We start from the raw sequence: 16,908 nt of genomic DNA on the forward strand, positions 1-16,908 counted from the left end.
TCCTCCTGACAGATATATTTGGGAATTCAACCGTTGCCCCATCCAGTACAACAAACATTTATAGCGGCACGGGGTCTTCTTTTCCACCGGTCGGCGCAGTCCTACGGCTCGATCCATCGCTAACGGTGAAGACGAACGGCGACAGGATCCGGCAGCGAGCGCTGCCTGCTTCACCTTGGCTTCGTAGTGTGGGGTTTTCTTTTCTCCCCGCACCGAGGGAGTAGCCGGAGGGTCCACGGGGAGCGGCACCGAGGAGAAATGCTCCCGTCCCGTTTGCACGACGGGCTCTGCGAGAGGAAACAACGCATCGCCCTCGACGTGGTGCGTGGAGTCAAACTTGTGAGTTTGAGCTGTTGTTTAAGAGCCCCTTGAAAAAAAAGAAACAACTTCAAAAAATAATAATAATCCATTTCTCAACGTCTTTACCTTGAGTTGTCTTCACGTCAAGATCTCCTGCCTGCCCGAATCCTGTATAGATCCACCCACTCTCTCTGCTTGATGTTTCTCCATCACTTGCAGGACATCCTCCAAAATGGACGGCCCCAAATCCACGTGGAGGGAGAGGAGGGAGCCGGCGTGGGAGAGGAAGGGCGGCTCGGCGCTGCCCTTCTCCTCGGTGAAGCCGTTTGTCGGGGCGGTGAAGCGCGAGGCGCAGGGGTGCGGCGGCGGGGCGGCACCCCTGCCCTCGCCGTCCTCCTCCCCCCCTGCCCGCTTCCACGCCGGCGGGGCTTTGTCGTCGAGGTGCAACCGCGGCGGTTTGGGGGGGGCTTGCGTCGAGGGCAGCGTCAAGGCCTGCGGCCCCCCGATGACGGGCAAGGAGATGGCGTTTTTGAGGAGGGGAGATGACGTCTCCGAGGACGGCTGCTCGCGTCCGGAGATGGTGGCTGTCCTGGAGAACTGGAACGGCGCCGCGTCGGGGCTGTCCTTGTCGGAGTCGAGGCTGCTTTCGGTCCTGGGGAGGAGATGAAACTTGCCTTGAAGGAAGGAGATGTCCCCAAACATGTCACTCTCTCCGCCGCTACCGATGTGAATCGTGTGCCTGAAGTCCCCCAGGGGCGGGCTGATCATGTCGGAGGAGAGGATGTCGCGGAGCTTCTCCTTCTTCCCCTTCCTGCTGCCCCTTTTCAGGTAGATCGGCACTTTGGTGGCCATGGTGACGAGGAGCGAAGCTCTTCCGCGCCAGCTCCGGAGGTGGTTCTCGTCCTAGACCTCGGCGCTGGCAGCGTTAAAAATAATCTGCAAAATTTAAAAGAAGAAAAAAAAAAAGGAAAAATGCTTAAAAGCAAGTTACACCACGTAGGACGGAGATCCTCAACGGCAACACGTCCCAGGAAATTAATTCCAGACGCTCCCCATTTCTCTATCTCAAGTTCGTTGGCTGCGTTATTGATAACAAAACAACCCAGGTAATTAAATCCAGGCACTCGAGGCCTCTCCTCAAGATTCGTTTCGAGTGGGAGAAAAATCAGGAAGAGGGCGAGAGCTGGAAATCCAAGAGGATTTGTGTTTGGAGGGGGGAATCGGGGTCTGGAGTTAAAGGTTGGGAGAGCACAGCGCTGGAAAGCGGCTTTTCTAGCCCAAAAGAGATTTTTTTCAGTTCGATTCCCTCTCCTCTTGGCCACGCGTAATCCAGCCCCACCCAACAACAAGGCAAATAAAAAATAATAGAGATTAAGGCAGGAGGGGGAAGGAAACGGGTTTTTTCTCTGTTTTAGTCATATTCATTCAACTCTGACAGTTTACGTGTTCAGTTCTAGGAGTGATTTGTCAGCTGTGGGGAGGAATAAGGCAAAAATGGGCATTTTTGGTGCTAAAAATGATCTGCACAACCACGGGAGATGCCTTGGTGGGACAGAAAAAGGGATGAAACAGGTTTCAGGCCGCCTGAGCGTTACTTTTTAAAATCAGCAAGTGGAAAGATCTGGAGTTTTAGCCTTTATCACAAATTTTCTGGGAAAAAAATATCCCGTTGCTCCGTGTTTCTCTCAAACTGGATCCGATCTGCCACCGACTGCAAGTGCAAGAGTTTATAAGTGATTGAGATGTGTTTGTCTGGCGTGCTGAGCCCCGCCACCGCTAAAACAACCCCCCGTAACAGCTCCCAGCCCCTTTCACGCTGTTTGTAACACCCCTCCTGGCACAGCCGCACCCGGGAAGCGAAAGCCAACGGTGAAACCACCGTGCCCTGCTCCTCAGCTGACCCCCGAACCGTCCCGGCTAGAGGTGACGAGGGATTCCCCCGTTGTGGTTTTCCATCAGCCGTCATCGTTGAACAACTCAACGGGTTGGGTGTTGGGAAACAGTCGTTCCCCCTGTGTTTTACAGCCCCAGCAGCCACGTCAGGTGCTTTTCCGTCCGAAACCTGCCCCGGCTGGTGCCAAAGAGCCAGCGAAAACCAGTCTGCGGCCGACGCCGGATGAACGGAGCCAGGTGACCCCCCCGAGGGCTGGTGTTTTAACTACAGCAGGAGCCACGCGCTCGGCGGTGCTCAACGCCGCGTCAGTCAGCGGGTGTCGGCTCTTTGGGATCTCAGCGCTGCAGTTTCGAGGCGGCACAGTCCCACCGAGGGCTGCGGGATCATCCTGCCCCTTCCCTGCACCACGCCTGACTGCTGCCCCTTAAATTTGGCCTTAAAAAGGGAAAAATAAGGCACAGAGGGATGGAAAATGCCACGTTCACCTTCAGCTTCCCGATGCACCAGCGTTATCGTTAGAAAGCGCTGTCGAAACCACACCTGGGGCCTCATCCTGTCTACGCCGCTCACTTTATTCCCTTTTTTGCTCCCTGGTTGCTTCTTGGTGCTGAGAAACACCCTCACATCTCCCCGCCTGTGAGCAGAGACCCCCGTACACGCCGCTACAGCCGGAGACGCCCCCGAGGTCACGTTTAGTTGGCAGCGGCACAGGGGAGAGGAGAGGGAGCAGCAGGAGAGCACCCAAACAGCTCAAAACGACGCCCGGGTGAGGTGCCAGCGATGCCGTCAGCGTCAGGAACGCGGCCCCGGGAGGAACGCGGTCGCCGGTAATCCCGTTCCCGGCGGTTCCGGGTGGGGAAAAGTCCTGACCACGCAGAATTCAACTTCGTTAATCCCGGGCGGATTAAAGCGGGTGGCGTAATGGCGGCCTGCGGAGGCGGCGGCTGTGCCGCTCGCTGGAATACAGGCGCCGTGAGGAGGGGGCGAGGAGATGGCGGCAGACGTGGGGAGAGGGGAACCGAGGGAATCCCGGAATCAACGAGGTTGGAAGAGCCCTCTGGGCTCATCGAGTCCAACCATGGCCCTGACACCACCATGGCAACTAGACCAGGGCACTAAGTGCCATGTCCAGTCTTGTCTTCAACCCCCCCAGAGATGGTGACTCCACCACCTCCCTGGGCAGCCCCTTCCAATGGCTAATGACCCTGGCTGAGAAGAAATGTTGATGGCCAACCTGACCCTCCCCTGGCCAAGCTTGAGGCTATGTCCTCTTGTCCTAGCGCTGATTGCCCAGGAGAAGAGGCCGACTGCCCGCTCCACCCTCCCTTCAGGTAGTTGTAGACTGCACTAAGGTCACCTCTGAGCCTCCTCTTCTCTAGGCTAAACACCCCCAGCTCCCTCAGCCGTTCCTCGCAGCTCAGACCCTCCAGACCCTTCCCCACCTTGGTCGCCCTCCTCTGTACTCGCTCCAACACCTCAACATCTCTCTTGAAGTGCGGGGCCCACAACTGGACACAGGATTCAAGGTGCGGCCTCACCAGTGCCGAGTACAGAGGGACCATCACTTCCCCAGACCGGCTGGCCCCACTAGTCCTCATAGAGGCCAGGATGCCATTGGCCTTCTTGGCCACCTGGGCACACTGCTGGCTCACATTTAGCCTGGGCTGTCCATCAGCACCCCATCGCCGGTGCCTCGTCCCAGCCCACCGGGCGCAGCCCCCGGTGCTGCCCCGCAGGGAAATTCCACATTTCCTTGGCTTTTTGATTCCCCACCGAGTAAAATTTGCTTCTTTTTTGCCCCTTTTCATCAATTCAGGTTTTGGTACATGAAATTTGGGTTCTTTCCCACCTGTTTTTGGCAATTTAGGCTTTGGTTCCTGGAAATTTTGTTTCTTTTTGGCCTGTTTTCAGCCATTCTAGGCTTCCCTACACAAAAACTGTTTCTTTTTTGCTCATTTTCAGCAATTTAGGTTTCCCTATGTGGGAATTTGTTGCCTTTCCGCCCTTTTCCAGCTATTTATGTGTCACTACATGAAAATTTGTTTCTTTTCTACCCATTTTCAGCAATTTAGGTTTGGATAAACCAATATTTTGTTTCTTTTTGGCCCATTTTCAGCAATTTAAACTTCGGGACATGAAAATTTGTTTATTTTTCTGCCTGTTTTCAGCAATTTAGACTTTGCTGCATGGAAGTTTCTCCTTCCCACCCCATTTGCTACACAAAAAATTGTATCTTTTCGCCCATTTTTAGTAATTATGCTTCATTACACAAGACCCAGCACTTCCTCAGCCCCCTGGCTACTCACAGAGCTGCGATTTTCCCATCCTGGCACCTCTGCAAACTCTTTTAATCAAGAACCTGCAAAAACAGCGAGTAAGTGACGTGGGTTTAAACTCATTTTCCCACTTGAAGGTGCTGAAATCAAGCAACCGCCGTGGAAAACGATGCCGGTTCCCTCCACCTTGACCCTGTTTGAGCCTTTTTGCCCCATTTATCAGCGGCCAGAGAAAACTCCTCACCTAAAAATTTGCACCTGGAAAGAGGTTTTGCCCTTGTAGCCCCTCCTGGAGGAAGGAATTATGGATTTTTTTAGGGAATAGGGACATTTCGGAGAGATCCAAAAGCCTTTTGGGGTTGTGCTGGTGATGCCCCAGCGCTGGGGAAGAATTTATCCTCCCGGTTACCCCTGGTTAAAACAGGGAATGAATTTCTCTCCGCAGGACCGCGGTGCCGTCGCTGTCCTACCTCGAGCACCCGGCGCTGAATCTGGATTAGGGGCGCACGCCGGATCACAAGCAGGGGGAGAAGAGCTGCTGGTGACACCTCCACACCCAGGGACACCGTGGCAAGGTGTGTTTGGGGCACAGCAGCGCTGGCCGTCCCCTAAGAGCTGCGTCATCAAACACTGTTGGGTTTTTTTCCCCTCAGGGCCAGGAAAACACCGATATCAGGGAGAGATTTTCATTGATAAGGAAAATCCAAGGAGGAAAGTTTGAGGATGAGGAAATGCCGGGGCACGGTAGGAAAACGCAGCAACTAACCGTAGCCAAACCCCTCCCATGCCTCAGTTTCCCTCGGCTGCGCCATGCACCCGGCTGCAGCGGTGATAAACCAAAGGAAAAGGAAAAGGGGAGGAAAAAAGAAGCCTTAAACCCAGGAAAAACAACTCTCCGGGGCGGCTCCTCCCGGCTGAGCCCCACCCCAGCGCCGGGGAGCACCGGGAATTCCCAGGCGGAGATGGAGGTGGGACAGGGCACAGGTCACTTCTCCTTCCCTGCGCTGGGGTGGGAGTCTGCTCCGGCTCATCCGGGACAACTCCTTGAAAGACTGGATTTAAAAAAACAAAACCAAAGGAAAAAGCCAACCCCTGACTCCCTGTTTGCACTGAAAAATCCTCCCGGAATAACCCCAGCGCAGGACCCGGCCTCCCTCACCCCTCACCATCTATTTCGGGGATCTGCCGGCTAAATTTAAGCCGGGGCCAGTCGGAAACCTCGCAGCTGGGGGCTAAAATTAAGAGGGGAACCGGGGAGGGGGGTGGGGGGGCACAGGGGAAGGGATCTGGGCTTTTTTCTTGGAGAAAAGGAAGGAATCACACCCCCCCCCCCGCTTTAAATCGGGGCTCAGGGGTGTGACAGGGACACAAAACCATCCTGAATCGCGTGAAAAAGCGCTGCCCCCCCCCAGCATCCCGACCCAGGGCCCGGCCGCTCGCAGCAGCGGGGATTTGCCAGCCGGTGCCGGGAGCTGCCGGGAAAAGAGGCCAAATCCTCCCCCCTCCAGCTCCCAAATTTACCCCCGCGGCCCCCCACCACCCCCCTACGGCTACACCCGCTGCCGACCCCGCCGAGCCCGAGCAGCGGCGACGGGGGGATCGCACCGGAAAGCCAAACCGGGGTCGCGGGCGATACTCACCGCGTCGTCCCCCCGGTTCGGCGGCTGAGCCGAAGCCAACGGCGGCCGTTCCCTTCCTCCCGACGCCGGAGCGTCGGCGCAGCCGGCTCCCAGCCAACCCCCAAGCCCCACCCCAGCACGGGGCCTCGCTTCCCCCTTTCCCGGGGGGCTCCTTTTTTTTTTTTCCTCCCCTCCTTTCTCCCAAAGCACCGAGCGACGCCGTTCGCGTCTCACTGCAACGAAGAGCCGGATGGTTTCGCCTTTCCCACGGCGACGCCGTCGTGCCTCGGTTTCCCCAGGGGAGGACGCGGCATCGCGGCTCTCGGTGAGAAAAATCCCGGGGGAAAGAAAAATCAAAGCTGGAAAAATTCCTGCCAGCTCCAGAGGGAAGCGGGGGGATTCCCTACGCAGGGGTGCAGCTCACCGCCCCCCCCCAAAACAACCCTTGGCCAACGCAGTGCCAGGGCCTCCCAAAAATCCCAAATCCTCCCCAAAAATCCCCAAATCCTCCCCAAAAATCCCCAAATCCGCCTCGTTCTCAAGGATCGTCTAATTAAGAGGCTAACGAGCGGCTGCTTCAGTCCTGATGGGTTTAAATGGACCCCCACCCCCAAGTCCCCCCCATCACCGCAGCGCCCAGCTTGAGTTTTAACTAAAATTGGTATTTTTATGAGGGAAACTGAGGCTGGGTGAGGAGCAGCAAAGCCAAAAATGGGGAGAAAATGGGGTTTTCCTCCCCTCCTCCTGCAGCAGGTGAAAAAAAAAAGCAGGAAAAAAAGGTTTTACCCACAGTGGGGGCAAAAATGGTGATTTATTTGGGGGGAGAAGCGCTAAAATCAGTACAAGAGTTCTAGAGGGAGTCTGGAATAAGGCCAGGCAGGTAATTAAGTGGCAAATTAACGAAGGGAGACGCGCCCCAGCTCAGCACTGACCCACGAGGTTGTTTTCCAGGCTCCCGACCCCGCAGTGAGGAGAGTTTCAAAACTCATTCCCTTTCTTCGCATCAGATTTATCTTTTTTCCAGGAACAAAAAGCCTTTTTCAATTAATTAATTTGAAATTAATTTTTCCACCCAGCATTCAAATTAATTTTCCGCTTGCCACAAATTTGAGGCAAAAGCAGGAGAAAATATTTCAAACCCAACCCCAATGCTGTTTTTTTTGCACGTAGCCAAGCCAGGAGCTGCAGCATCCTTCACCGAAGCAGCGCCACAGCACCCTGGGCACCTGTGGATTAATTAATTTTGGACTAATTAGTGCCACAATGAGGAAGATCAGCCCAAACGACGTCACTCAGGAGACGAATCCAGGATGCAGAGGAGGATGTCGGCCCCGCCACCCCCCGAGATGCCTCTTTCCACACCAGGATTCCCCTTTTCCACAGGTAAATCCAGCTGGAGACTCATCTTCGTTAACCTAATGAGTGCCTAACGAGCCTGCATCCTCCCACTCCAGCTAACGAGCAACCCCAAATCACCCTGAACTTGCGTCGCTGCTGATCCAGGTCCTCCAAAACCCCACCTGGAAAACCCACCATAAAAATCAGCTTCCTGCCGCCTGGCGCTTATCGTTAATTAATTAATTAGTGCTTATTAGCAGAGAGACTCCACCCCCATCCCTGGTGCAGAGTCGGCACCTCGCAAAACAGCATCAGGCGAAGGCAGCTTCAGGCGTGGGGACAAACACGAGCGTTTCGGGTGGGTTTGAACCAAATTTAATTAGTTTTGGTGACAAAAATGACGTTGTGGGGGGGAGAAGGGTCGGAGGAACGAGTCTCTGTCCTGGAGATTTAGATTTTAACGACTTGAGCGGCAACACACGGACTCCTCCGCTCGCCCTCGGCGTCCTCCCGCTGCAGGTACAGGCGGCCGTAGGTCCCCCCCACCTGCCCCTTCGTCAGCCGCCCGGGGTTGATGCAGATGCAGCCCAGCACGTCCTGCGGGAACACGAGAGCGACGGTCACGGAGCCGGGTGGTGACGGGCACGACCGTCCGGCTACAGCCGGCACGGAGGTCAACAGCCGCCCGGCTACAGCTGAGGTGGACACCAACAGCCACCCGGCTACAGTCGATATGGATGCCAACAGCCGCCCGGCTACAGCCAAGGTGGATGCCACCAGCTGCCCCAGCTACAGTCGACACCGACAGCCACACGACTACAGCAGACACGGACACTGACAGCCGCCCGGCTACAGCTGAGGTGGACACCACCAGCCACCCAGCTACAGCCGACGCGGATGCCAACAGCCATCTGGCTACAGCCAGCGCAGACGCCACCAGCTGCCCAGCTACAGCCGATGTGGACACCAACAGCCGCCCGGCTACAGCCGACGTGGACGCCAACAGCCACCCGGCTACAGATGATGTGGACACCCCCAGCTGCCCAGCTACAGCCGACGTGGATGCCAACAGCCGCCCGGCTACAGCCGAGGTGGACACCAACAGCCGCCCGGCTACAGCCAAGGTGGATGCCACCAGCTGCCCAGCTACAGCCGATGTGGACGCCAACAGCCACCTGGCTACAGCCAATGTGGACGCCAACAGCTGCCCGGCTACAGTCGGATGTGGACACCACAGCTGCGACCCCCGCAAGCTACAGCCGATGCAGATGCCAACAGCCACCCGGCTACAGCCGATGCGGATGCCAACAGCCACCTGGCTACAGCTGATGTGGATGCCAACAGCCACCTGGCTACAGCCGATGTGGATGCCAACAGCCACCTGGCTACAGCCGATGTGGATGCCAACAGCCACCTGGCTACAGCCGAGGTGGATGCCGCCAGCTGCCCAGCTACAGCTGATGTGGACGTCAACAACTGCCCAGCTACAGTCAGATGGTGACACCACCAGCCGCCCGGCTACAGCCAAGGTGGACACCACCAGCTGCCCAGCTACAGCCGAGGTGGACACCCCCACCCACCCAGCTACAGCCGACGTGGATGCCAACAGCTGCCCGGCTACAGCCGATGTGGACACCCCCAGACACCCAGCTACAGTCGGATGTGGACACCCCCAGCTGCCCAGCTACAGCTGAGGTGGACACCACCAGCTGCCCAGCTACAGCCAATGTGGACGCCGCCAGCCACCCGGCTACAGCCAATGTGGACGCCAACAGCTGCCCAGCAACAGCCGAGGTGGACACCACAGCTGCGACCCCCCAAAGATACAGCCGCTGTGGACGCCAACAGCCACCTGGCTACAGCCAATGTGGACACCAACAGCCACATGGCTACAGCCAATGTGGATGCCAACAGCTGCCCCGGCTACAGTCGACACCAACAGCCACCCGGCTACAGCCGACACGGATGCTGACAGTCGCCCAGCTACAGCCGATGTGGACACCAGCAGCTGCGACCCCCGCAAGCTACAGCCGATGCAGATGCCAACAGCCACCTGGCTACAGCTGATGTGGATGCCAACAGCCACCTGGCTACAGCCGATGCGGATGCCAACAGCCACCTGGCTACAGCTGATGTGGATGCCAACAGCCACCTGGCTACAGCCGATGCGGATGCCAACAGCCACCTGGCTACAGCTGATGTGGATGCCAACAGCCACCTGGCTACAGCCGAGGTGGATGCCAACAGCCGCCCGGCTACAGCTGATGTGGACACCACCAGACACCCAGCTACAGCCGATGTGGACACCACAGCTGCGACCCCCGCAAGCTACAGCCGATGCAGATGCCAACAGCCGCCAGGCTACAGCCGACGCCGACAGCCACCCGGCTACAGCCGACACGGATGCTGACAGTCGCCCAGCTACAGCCGACACCAGCAGCCACACAGCTACAGCCGATGTGGACGCTGACACCCGGGACTCACCCAGCTACAGCCGATGTGGCACCAACAGCCACCCGGCTACAGCCAACACGGATGCCAACAGCCACCTGGCTACAGTCGACACAGACGCCGATAGCCACAACCCCCCCAGCTACAGCCGCTGCCGCTCACAAGAATGTACTTTATTTGTGCTGTAAACCAGGTTTTGCCCAAATACGCCAAAACACGGCGGGTTTGGGGGGTGTCACAACAGGCGCACGCGCCGACTGACCTTAACGAAGTACCGCAGCTCCGAGGGGGTGACGAGGACGTCCGGGGTGACGGGTAACGAGGAGTAGCTGTAGAAGCTCTCGTAGTCGACGTTCAGCTCCTCCGAGGGAGGGTACAGCGGGTAGTAACTGCCGGAGGGGGGGAAACAGGTTACTGCAGCCGCCGCCTGTAGCAACAGCGCCGTGACACCGTCTCGGATACAACCAGCAGATGATTTTGGGGGCAGAAAGGGTTATTTCTGCTGCTTTTGGCTGGCCCCAGGTAGCTGCTGTCCCCGAGGGCAGCTGTCAGCCTGACGCACACCAGCCTGGAGGACTCACAGCGCTAAACCCCCCTGAATCCTGTTTTTAAAGTTATCAAACCCCCAAAGGGTGTTTTTGAGGTTAAAAAACAGGATTTCAAAGGGGAAGACAGCAAAAGCAGCGCAGGATTTCCCTGTTTGGCCATAAAAAAGCCCTTTTTGGGTTCGAGGGGGTGTTTGGACTGAGGCCTCACCTCCTCTGCGTCAGGATGTGCTTGAGGATTCGCGTGAACCTGTCCGAGATCCCCGACGAGCTGCGAGAGAAAACGAGCGGTCGAACGGTGCAGGAAAGGGAGGAAAAGGAAATAAAAGCTTGCAGGGTGTGCTGATTAATTAGGCACACAGCCTAATTAACGACCTGACAGCCGCTCTGCCTGGCACTGAGGGACGGGGGCGGCTCTGCCTCCCCATCAGATGCACCAGGAGAGAACCCTCGCTGCGCCGCGTCCCCGGGTTTCCCGGCAGCACCCACCTGCTGACCTCCTCGGCACTCATGTGGAAGAGCAGGTCGGTGGAGGTCAGGCCCAAAACGACGCCATCGACGTCCAGGGTGCAGGGGTCCGACACGAGGTGCACACGCTGAGGGCGAGCGACAGGGGGTGACGCTGGGTCGGGCTGCGGCTGGGCCGACCCCGCCATCGCCAGCGCAGAACAGGCCCTAAAACGCTCCCAAGGAGCCCTAAAACGCCCCCAACGTGCTCAGCTTTCCTTAAATGCCCCAAATCTGCCCCAAAACGCCCCAAACTCGCCCCAAACCCACCCTAAAATGCCCCAAACCCGCCCCAAAATGCTGCCATCACACTGGGCTTTCCCTCAAATACCCCAAATCCACCCTAAACCATCCCAAGTCTGCCCTAAAACACCATAATGATGCTCAGCTTTCCTTAAACACCCCCAAACCTGCCCCAAAACGCCCCAAACCCGCCCCAAAACGCCCCAAACCCGCCCCCAAACGCCCCAAACCCGCCCCCAAACGCCCCAAACCCGCCCCCAAATACCCCAAACCCGCCCCCAAACGCCCCAAACCCACCCCAACATGCCCCAAACCTGCCCCCAAATACCCCAAACCCACCCCAAAATGCTGCCATCACACTGGGCTTCCCTCAAATATCCCAAATCCACCCTAAACCATCCCAAATCTGCCCTAAACCATCCCAAATCTGCCCTAAACCACCATAATGATGCTGAACTTTCCTTAAACACCCCCAAACCTGCCCCCAAATACCCGAAACCGGCCCCAAAATGCCCCAAACCCGCCTCAAATACCCCAAACCCGCCCCAAATACCCCAAACCTGCCCCAAATACCCCAAACCCGCCCCAAAATGCTGCCGTCACACTGGGCTTTCCTCAAATACCCCAAATCTACCCTAAACCACCCCAAACTTGCCCTAAAACGCCACAGTCACTCTCAGCTTTCCTTAAACACCCCTAAACCAGTCCTAAAATGCCCCAAACCCGCCCCAAAATTTTTTTGGGGCAAGAAATCGCTGCCGGATGGGAAAAGACGCCGGAAAAATATAGGGGGGATTTCACCTCAAAGCTTTTTTGGCGAGGACGGGTGGAAATTTTCTGGCAATTCAGCATTATTTGGCTTTTTTGGGGGTAAAAATGGGGGTTTCGTTACCGATTTGTCGTCCTTGGGCAGCTCGGGGTAGAGGAACGGTGGCTGCGGGTAGACGTAGTCGTGGTGGACGTCGCGGAGTGAGGGGATGAAGACGAGGTGAGAGCCGGCGCTGGCGGGATAAATCAGGGGATTTATTAACAGGCAGAGCCCAGAAACAGCCTGCACGGAGGAATCCCAGCCGGGTGCCCTCAAAAATAGCCCATTTTGGGGCATTCTGGCAGTGAAATGACCTAAAATCTGCTGAAATTCCCCCAAAAGCCACTTGGTTTGTGCAGGGGAGGTGTTTCATTCGCCCCACGTGAAGGGAAGGGGCTGCGAGGTGTTTGTCCTGGAATCAAAGCTCCGTTGTAGGAGGAACGGGGCGTTCTCCTCGTCTAAGCTGAGCAGCAGGAAAAAAAAGCTTAAAAACGGCGGTTTTAGTGAATTTAGAAAATAACCCTAAAGGAAAGAGGCTGGATGCGCCAAGAGGGGGCGGCTGGGGTGGGTCTGAGCAACGCCGGAGGGGTGTGACGGGGTGTGACGGGGTGTCCCCGGCCCCTCGAGGAATCGGCAGCGACCCCCTCGTCCAGATCCCGTTTGGGGCCAGAAAAGGAGATTTTGGGCAAAAAAAACCCTGTGGGAACTGTAATAACTGCGCAGGCGCCGTCCCCACCTTCTCGTCCCTTCGATGATTGTCTTGAGGCAAAGCTTGAAGACCTCGGCGAAGGACCCCAGGAGCTGGCAGTTCTGTGGGTTGAGGGAAAACAACGGGATTGGCACAATTCCCCCTTTTTTTTGGGGTGCACACGGAGGACACCGGCGCCCCCCAACCTCCCCCCGCTTTTTGCCCTCCCAGAGTCCGGCACCGCAGCTCAAATCAACCCCAAACCCACGTGGGAGCGGTTTAGGGGGGAAAATCAGCCCGTCCGCCGCCCCGTGGGGCTGATGGGGGCTTTGGGGGGCACCCAGCCGAGCCCCCCCCACGCCAGGGGTGACGCCAAGGGCGCCCCAGTCCTCCCTCACCTCCACTTGCTCGTGTTTGGCATCCAGGAACGGCCCAAACTGCGGAGAAACGGGGAAAAATCAGAGAAAACCACAAGTGGGGACGACAGGGGGGTTGCCAGCCCCAGGAGCCGAGTTAAAACCGCCACAAAAAAGGTATTTTTAATTATTCTTGTTAATTAAGCTCTAAATTTTACCCTGCGACCCCAAAAGAGTCGGGGTAAACCGAGCCTAAGAGGGGAGGCCGAGAAAAGCAGCGCATCCTTTCCGAGCGGGCATCAGGCTGCTCAAAAAGCACGATTTGCTCTTAACACAGGGCTTTTTTGATCACTTTAGGGTGAAAAACGGGGTGTTTCATCACTTTAGAGTGAAAAATTAGGTGTTTTGTCACTTTAGGGTGAAAAATGGGTGTTTTGGGATTACGCCCGTGCTGCCTCTCTCCTCAGCAGCGTTTTTTTACGCTGATTTTCCAGGTTTTGGAACCTCAGCTGCGTTTTCACGCTGCGGCCACTTGTTTTATAACATATAATTGGGTTGGTTGATATAAATAATTGGTTTATATGATAAAACTGGTTTCCCCTGAGACTGGGGGGACCCCGGCCCCGCCGCGGCCCCTCACCAGGACGCAGACGTCGGGGCGGTCGCGGGCGATCACCTCGACGAGGTCGGCGAGCGGGTCGTAGGCGATGCTGTCGGAGGTGGTGTAGGGCCCGCAGGCCACCAGCACCATCCTCTGCTCTGGGGGGACAAGAAAGGGGGGGTTTGGGGACAAAAAGGGGGGTTTGGGGACAAAAAGGGGGGGTTTGGGAACAAAAAGGGGGGGTTGGGGACACCCCAAAACCTTTCCTGGTCTGGGGGGAGGTTTAACACATCCCGGCTTCAAACCGCAGTCAGGGCTCACCTGGGGCCGGCTCCGGCGGCGTGTGGAAGGGCAGAGGCACCCCCTGGGGATAAACCCATAAATTACCTCAAAATCTTCTTTTTTCACCCCAAAACCAGCCCCATGACCTGTGTCGCGGGACGCCTGTCACCTCGTAGAGCTTCGAGACCACCATCTTCCTCCCGGTGCTGTTGGTTCCCTCCAGCGCCACGATCTAACGGTGGGTGAGAAAATGGGGTTGGGCTCCAAATTGAGGGGAGGGAAGGTGGGTGCTCCCCCCACCCCGCACCCCAAACCCGCACCTGGCCGGGGAAGAGGGAATATTCCTTCAGCTCCGAGAGGTCGAGGGGGACTTGGCCACCCGAGGAGTGTTCTCGGTCGCCCTCCAGCACCACCGACTTGGCGTTGAGCTTCCCGTTGCTGTCGCAGCCGATCTGGCCCAGCACCGTCACCGGTTCCTGGGGGAGAAGGACAAAACCCAGCTGGTTTTGCCCCAAAACGCTCCCCAAAAGGGGGTGTGGGGTGGTGGGGTGACACCCACCTGCGCCGGGAGCAACACCGAGGCGAAGTCCTCCAGGTGATGGTGGCTCTTCAGCGCGTCACCGAGCTCCTCGATCCTCCACGACAGCACTGGGGGGGAGCACAGGCGTCGTCCGTGCCCCAAAACACCCCCCAAACACCGGGGTGACCCCAAACCGAGGTGGGGGCCACCTCCCCCAGCCCCTCCCCGCGTCACGGCGTCACCTTCCCGCACATCGAGCACTTTCTGGAACATGAATTTGTAGCTTTTTGTCAAATTTTCTTCCGGGGAACCAAAAAGTTTCAGGGTGCAACCGCGGCCGCCCCGACCGCTCCAGGAGGGACCCTCGACGGAGCCGAACGAGGCCACCACCTCGCCCCGGCTGCCGCGCGCCGTGTATTTCTGGGAGGGGGTGACACTGTGGGGACAAAAGAGGGGTGACGGGGACGACCGGTGGCACCACCGTGACGGTGACGGTCCCGGCGCGACGGTTTTACCTCGGGGAGAAGCTGCTGGGAGAGAGAAGCACGTAGGGGCTGTGGGAGCAGGGGGTGCGCTTGGGCCGGGGGTTTTCCGGGGTGGAATTGCTGCGTTTTTGGGAACGCTGAGATTAAAAAAAAATTTAAAAAGGATGTTTTAGGGTGAGGGGGGTTTTGGGGCAGAAAATGGTAAATTTGGGGGTGGGGTTTTGGGGCAGAAAAGGGTAAATTTGGGGGTGGGTTTTTGGGGTTGAGGTGTTGGCGCGCACCTTGGATGGCGTGGTGTAGGCGTCCAGCAGCTCGTCCTCTTCTTCCTCGTCAAGGCTGCCGGCTCGTTAAGGAGCACCCAAGACCCCCATTTTTGAGGGGACACCCCCCAAGCCGTTAATTCCTCCCATTAACCGGCGCTAACGAGGCCTCGTTTCCGCAGAAGGGGCCGAATGCGCTCTGCTGAGGGGGGTTGATGGGATGTGCCCCCCCCGAGCACCGTAACACCCCGTTTATTTTTAAGGGTCACCCCAAACCCGCGGGATACAGCTCCTGGAGAGAGTGGACGTCGTGGAGGCCACCGTAGCGGTTGTCCCTCTTGCGGGTGACCCTGCTGTCCCGCTTGGCGAGGACCTGGAGGAGGAGGAAGAAGAGGAGTGAGTGTCGTGTGTCCCCCCCCCACACCTTTTCCTGGGGGTTTTGGGGTGGGGGGGCGATATCGGGGGACCCCCCACCTCATGCTCGAAGGCTTCGAGGACGTCGGCGGAGAGCTGGGTGCCAAAGTCCTTGCTGGTGACGAAGGCCAGCAGCTCGTTGGCCAACGCCTCCGGGCCCAGGCGGTGGGTCAGGCACAGCTCCAGCACTGCGGGGAGGGAGGGGTTAATGGGCCTGGGGACCCCCCCAATGTACCCCGAAACCCACCCGTGGGCCCTCTGCCACCCCCCCACCCCCTGCTCTGGACCCTCGGAAAGCCCAACTCACCCCGATACCCCCCAAAACCTGGCAGCTCCCGAAGTCCTGACACCCGTAATGCCCCCCTGTCACCCCCCAAACCACCCGACGCCCCCCAAATGTCTCCCCGACACCCCTAAACCCCTCTCCTGACACCCCCAGAGCACCCAATATCCCCTCAATTTTCCTGACACCCCCAAACCATCTGAAACCCCCAAAATTCTTTCACTGACACCCCCAGACCCCCCTCAACAACCCCCCTGACACCCCCAGACTACCTGGCACCCCCAAAACATCTTCCCTGACACCCCCAGACCCCCCAATACCCCCTCAAACAACCCCCCAACACCCCCAAAACACCTGACACCCTCAAACAACGCCCCTGACACCCCCAGACTCCCCAAACTCCCCTCAAACAACCCCAAAACACCTTCCCTGACATCCCCAGAGCACTTAATACCTCTTCAAACAACCCCCTGACACCCCCGACCCCCCAAATACCCCCTCAAACCACCCCCCTGACACCCCCAAAACACCTGACACCCCCAAACAACCCTCATAACACCCCCAGAAGCCCCGAAACCCCCTCAAACAATCCCCGACCCCAACAAGCCACCCAATACCCCCCCAAACCCCTCCCATGACACCCCCAGACCCCCCAAACCGCATTAACACCCCCCTACCTCCTCCCCAACACCCGTTAGCACCCCCGGGCCGTTCCCCCCCGGTGCCCTCACGCTTGTCGGGCACGTCCTCGCCCTCGCAGCGCAGCTCGAAGAGCCGCAGCTCCCGCAGCACCGCCTCGGCCGACACCGGCCCCGGCTCCGGCTCCGGCTCCGCCATCGCCCTCACGAAAAGCCCGCGCGGGCGCGACACCGCCGCGCTTGACGGCAGCGGGGGGGGAGTGGGCGGGGCCGAGCCTTATAAGGAAATGGGCGTGGTATCGCGGGGGAAAGGAGGCAGAGCTATGCAGATATCGAAGGTTAACCGGCCAATGGGAGAGGGATGGGCGGGGAGGGGGCGTGGCCGACGCTCCCGTATCTG

The 16,908-nt window shown here is 57.9% G+C and overlaps 2 protein-coding genes across 2 annotated transcripts; both read right to left on the reverse strand.

The window, feature by feature from the left end:
* On the reverse strand, positions 1-6,249 carry CDC42EP2 (CDC42 effector protein 2). Its single transcript, XM_068424796.1, has 2 exons — positions 6,111-6,249; positions 1-1,236 (listed from the first exon to the last, which is right to left on the reverse strand). Exon 2 carries the CDS (start codon positions 1,150-1,152, stop codon positions 439-441), a length of 714 nt encoding a protein of 237 aa, XP_068280897.1. The 5' UTR covers positions 1,153-1,236; positions 6,111-6,249; the 3' UTR covers positions 1-438.
* A 1,539-nt stretch (positions 6,250-7,788) lies between these two features.
* Positions 7,789-16,758, reverse strand: POLA2 (DNA polymerase alpha 2, accessory subunit). Its single transcript, XM_068424789.1, has 18 exons — positions 16,602-16,758; positions 15,648-15,775; positions 15,461-15,546; positions 15,195-15,249; positions 14,944-15,050; positions 14,671-14,864; positions 14,468-14,556; positions 14,229-14,384; positions 14,078-14,140; positions 13,948-13,990; positions 13,666-13,784; positions 13,068-13,106; positions 12,718-12,791; positions 12,066-12,174; positions 10,913-11,019; positions 10,635-10,694; positions 10,141-10,267; positions 7,789-8,024 (listed from the first exon to the last, which is right to left on the reverse strand). Exons 1-18 carry the CDS (start codon positions 16,705-16,707, stop codon positions 7,878-7,880), a joined length of 1,809 nt encoding a protein of 602 aa, XP_068280890.1. The 5' UTR covers positions 16,708-16,758; the 3' UTR covers positions 7,789-7,877.
* Between the last annotated feature and the right edge of the window lie 150 nt (positions 16,759-16,908).

This window comes from Nyctibius grandis, unplaced genomic scaffold, assembly GCF_013368605.1.
Source record: "Nyctibius grandis isolate bNycGra1 unplaced genomic scaffold, bNycGra1.pri scaffold_81_arrow_ctg1, whole genome shotgun sequence".
Taxonomy (NCBI): domain Eukaryota; kingdom Metazoa; phylum Chordata; class Aves; order Nyctibiiformes; family Nyctibiidae; genus Nyctibius; species Nyctibius grandis.